The 4,819-nt window shown below is 39.1% G+C and overlaps 1 protein-coding gene across 1 annotated transcript; it reads right to left on the bottom strand.

The window, feature by feature from the left end:
• Nucleotides 1-259: 259 nt before the first annotated feature.
• Nucleotides 260-772, bottom strand: LOC138057788 (uncharacterized). The gene has a single exon (XM_068903718.1). The coding sequence runs from the start codon at nt 770-772 to the stop codon at nt 260-262; it is 513 nt and encodes a 170-aa protein (XP_068759819.1).
• Nucleotides 773-4,819: the final 4,047 nt, after the last annotated feature.

Raw genomic sequence — 4,819 nt, 5'->3', positions numbered from 1 at the left:
CCTTTCCATTTATCGTCTCTGATAAAATACTGGCAATGCCCTCTAGGCCACCCCTTTGAAATACAAGATTGATGTGGCATAGCGGCAAGTTTGAACCTGCAATTTTCTCTGCCATTCCCTTGCTTACGACCTTGGCTACAATAAGGGGTTGTAGGGTGTGCATGTTTGTAGCCCTGTTAACACAATATTTGGTACTCTCCAGTGCATAATCTACAGTGAAGCTTGATTCAGAAATTTCCTTTGCATCTGAAACAAGCTTCTAAAGAGCTCTTATGTCTTCGAGGGAGTCATGGGCCCCATAAGAAACGCCCAACAAATCTGTGACCAAGCTTTCCTGGGAATATGTTTTCCTTTCTTGAAGAACATTTTTGAACAGCAACAATGTATCAACAAATCCTACCACACACACTCTAAAGGGATTGAGAAGGTTGCACCTTGTTAATGTGTAAATTATTCCCTTTGAGTCAAATGCATTTGCACTACGTGCAAAAAGAACTACTTTCTTATTTTTGGCCTTAAGCCAGTTCACAAATTTCTGAAGTGCATCTTTCATTTCAACAGCATCCACAGGTTTTCCCATGTGGTACAACTTTCCTTTCCTCACAGTAAGCTGAGTAACTCTTGATGCTCCTGCACTGATTAACTTTGTAGGTACGATGTAGCTGCTGAAGTCATGTTTGCCATCAGTTGCTGAAGTTTGTGTTATGTCTGCATCAAGAGCTGGAATGAAGCATGTCATAAGTATGCCGAATTTTTGTAAAAGAATCTCCATGGTAGAAGCATCTTTACCAGAGATTCAAAAGAATGAGCTCTGTAAAGCGATAACAGCAATCAAAATGTCACACACTCTCTGTAGTAAAATTAGATAATCAGTTAATGGGATCAGTAAAAAATTACATTCCCTCCCAGACATAAGAAACAGACATGTTGGCACCATGGAGTGTAGCCATGTTGGCGGAGCCAAAAATCATTCTCTTCGCAAATAGTTTTTATTCGCGTGCACAAAAGATTTAAAAGTGTTTGGAATAATAACTCGCAAGCTCTATTGGAAAAGATTAGGTTATGGTGAAATGGGCCTTATGCGTGATGACGTCTGACTAGCTAATTTCACCACCAAGCCTTGTTTGCACAAAATTATTCACGTTATTTGGACATGCAATAATGTTCGCACGTGGGTTTCTTTTCAAGTTTTCTCCTTTGGGATTTAGCTCATGCTAAAGTTTACAAGTTTGATTTTCGAATTCGAGGCTTGGTGGTGAAATTAGCTAGTCAGACATCATCACACATAAGGGCTATTGCGACATAATGCATGGCATGGCGCTTTCCCCTGGCTTTGGGTGGGAAAATCACCCTGGGGACGAGGTTGGTTCAAGCCTTCCCCCCTCCAAGAAAAAAAAGAAAAAACCCTATGGCTTAAAATCATTTATTATGGTCATATCAGATAACTTTTCCTTTCAAGACGGCTTCTGTACGTGTATAAAATGAATTCGCCAAATAGGGGAGTTTTGTTCCCATGCTATTGGGCTAGTACTGTTAGTCGTTATGCACCCTCGAGCGGGGAAATGCGGGGCGTACACTTCATACTCACTCTATTTTGGTCCCCCGATTAACGGGTACTACAGCGGGAGTAACAGAACCCCCATCCTGTACCAAAGCGTTTTTCTTAGCGCCTAACAATTGTCAATAGAAGTATTCCACGTTTATCTTTGTCTTTGTGTTTCATTGTCAACTTGAACTGAACTATGAAAATACCTACAAAAATTTGGTTTTATCAACGGAGTTGATAATGTAAACTGGCCACCGTACAGAGATTCTAAAAGCTGACGGTTTCGAGTGTTAGCCCTTCGTCAGAGCGAATCCTTCGTCAGAGTGAATCCTTCGATTTGCTCTGACAAAGGATTCGCTCTGACGAAGGGCTAACGCTCGAAACGTCAGCTTTTAGAATCTCTGTATGGTGGCCAATTTACATTATCAACTCCGTTGATAAAACCAAATTTTTGTATACTAGTTCCCCACCGACGCAGCATCACAGTTTCTTTAGAAACTACCCCTTCATTCATATAAAAATACCTAGTGCATTTAGGAAGCCTTGCAATTGTTGCACTGGCCGCCCGAAATCAATGTTTTAGCTTCATGGCTACCAACAATACAGAAATTCACCAAAACTGGTAAGTCGTACTTGGACAATTTCGGTAAACATTTCCATAATATATGTACATGCCGTCCCAAAAAGATTAGTATTTCACTTGATCTATTTCAGTCATGTTAACAAACCAGTGTAAATGTATGAAAAAGCCACCAGCTAAATAACCGATTTTGCAATTCTTTTGGGCTTTGAAGACAGGGGGTAGAATTTACTTTTTCCTGAGCTTAATAACAAATCAGAAATTTCTTTACAATGTGACATTTTCCAGGCGTGAATATTCAGGAATGAAAATTCTTCTTCTTCTTGGCGTTGATCAGCTTTCACAGATCTATCGTACCCTGTGATCAGGCATTCTTTTTGTCCTGAGTGCCAGTAGATTATTATCATGGTGTGACTGATTTTTGAACAATCTGATCAGTTTCACGCCTTGAACATTATTTTTCACTCCCAATTTCACGGCATGATTAGTTTTTCACACCAAGAGTGAAATTGAAATTCACGCACAGTGACCGTGAAAAAATTCACGGTTTTCAGTGAAATCCATAAGCCGCCTTTTTGCGTGAAGGGTTACATTTGATCATATCCACATGTTAATTTGCACTTAAAAAGCAATATAAAATTTTTATTATTAATAATAGTTATTACTAAGGCTTGTTGTCTCCTCATCAAACATCATGTGAAGAAAGCTGTCTACTTCAGGAAGGTATTCCAGTTTTGGGACAACAGTGGCCGGAGCTATCTCTTTCTCATCAGCCCAATGCCACATTGCTATTCCACTTTCATATGTTGGCCCTTCCCTAATCTGGCTCACTGACTGCCTGTTGCTCCTCTCTTCCTTTAATTGTATTCTCCTTCTCTTAACTTCCCGCTGTTCCTCCCTTTTCTTTTTTTTCTGCCTTCCTGTCTAGTTTACTACCTCTAATTATGGCTGCTCTGCCGGGTGACAAACCATTCTCTTTGTTTACCTGTGGTCTATTTTGATATCATTAACGTTCTGTATGCCGTGTAAGTTGTACAGTATTTTAAGAAGAATATAAATATAAGATAATACATGGCATTTTCAAGATAGGAATTTTATTCTGTGGCAAAACAATGAGTGAGAATATTGTTTTTTTAGCATGCAATAATTTAATTCACATCTTGAAGCTGCCAAAGGCATCATAACACAAATTTTTTTTTTGGTCTATTATATAGACACAAGTGTAGGTGATGAAGCAAATGTGCGTGGGAGACTTATTGATATCATCTATATCCTCAGTACCAGTGATTTTGGCAATACCACTCAGGTGTTGGATGTAATGTGGTATTAATTGTACGAATGATCTATTCCAGCAAAAACACTTGTGTCTGTAGGTTGAACAGCAATATTACATAACTGACGCCCAATTTGACCCCGAACAACTATTAACCGCCTGAGACTACGGTGATGTGTGGTCAGTTTGTCAAATGACACACCGTCTTCCGAGCAGTGTGTCAGAAGGCACGCATCATTGTCTTTTTTTCCTTTGTTATTATCACACGGTAAAAACAAAAATGGCGTGTCTCATCGAACAATAAGTGTGTCAAGCACCATACCGGGTGAAATGGCACACCAGTGAGTCAAACAGCACGCATTTTTTAACTGTTTAAAATGACACACTAACCGTGTCGAAGAACTAAACGTTCAACTCACTGTTCTTTCGTCTCAACAATCAGTAACAAGTTCAGCTCAGCTGGCACTCAGCGGCGGACGTAAAAACAAACTTTGGAAACAATGAAACATCTGCTCGCAGATTTTCAGCGATTCCAGTGCTTTTCAATGAGTATTTTTCTCAAAAATTAATGTGGATACAAAATCTTTATTCGTGCACGTGATCATGCATCCTACATTTGTGAAATCAGCTTTCTCTTTCGGCAGTGCTCTTGATGTATTGAAGGTAAATGTTACTATTTCAGATGGCATGTGAAGAATTAAAATAAGCAAATAAACATGCAGTATTTGCTCAATGTGCCACCAACGCTGTCACACTGTTGTCGATACGATTGACGTTTCAGTCACCATGTTGACAATGTTGACAACATAGCTTTCGGTCCCAGTATTTGCGCAGCCAAACAAGAGCTGGGGGAAGAACGAAGAATGACGCCCGGGAACGACGGCTGTTTACGCATGCTATAACAACACCGGCTAACAGCTTTTGATAATTTTATATACAGTGTTAACCAAAGCATTATTGTAAGCTAACCGTTAACAGGCTAACTAGAGTGCTTTTTAGGCCTAAAGTACAAAAAAGCAGGTCATTTGTTCGTTACAAACACTGGTACGGTCCGGTTGCAAGGTTCACAAAAATTCACTCTCCGGTGAAAATTCTGAAGTTGATGTTATTAACTGAAATTTAAAAAAAACAATTTTGACTGTCAGACATGGAAAATCGTTACTGGATTAAGAATTCATAGGCGGACTGTCACACACACGATTCTCTATCAAGTTCTGATTTTAGGACCCTCAACTTTTCGAAATCCTCACACTTTTATGGTTCTCCATTCCTCTCAATCAAGCAGCAGCAACATGCTTTCATTTTCAAATTTATTGCTTAGTTATGGACTGGAACTTCAATATTCTTACTTCCTCTCGTTCTAAAAGAATCATTAATGCTTGTTTTTATCTATTAATTAACTATCAAAGGTTTAAAAAAA

Source organism: Montipora capricornis, chromosome 1, assembly GCF_036669925.1.
Source record: "Montipora capricornis isolate CH-2021 chromosome 1, ASM3666992v2, whole genome shotgun sequence".
NCBI lineage: Eukaryota > Metazoa > Cnidaria > Anthozoa > Scleractinia > Acroporidae > Montipora > Montipora capricornis.
Note: the sequence above shows the minus strand (reverse complement) of the source record. Positions and strands in the feature narration are given on the sequence as shown.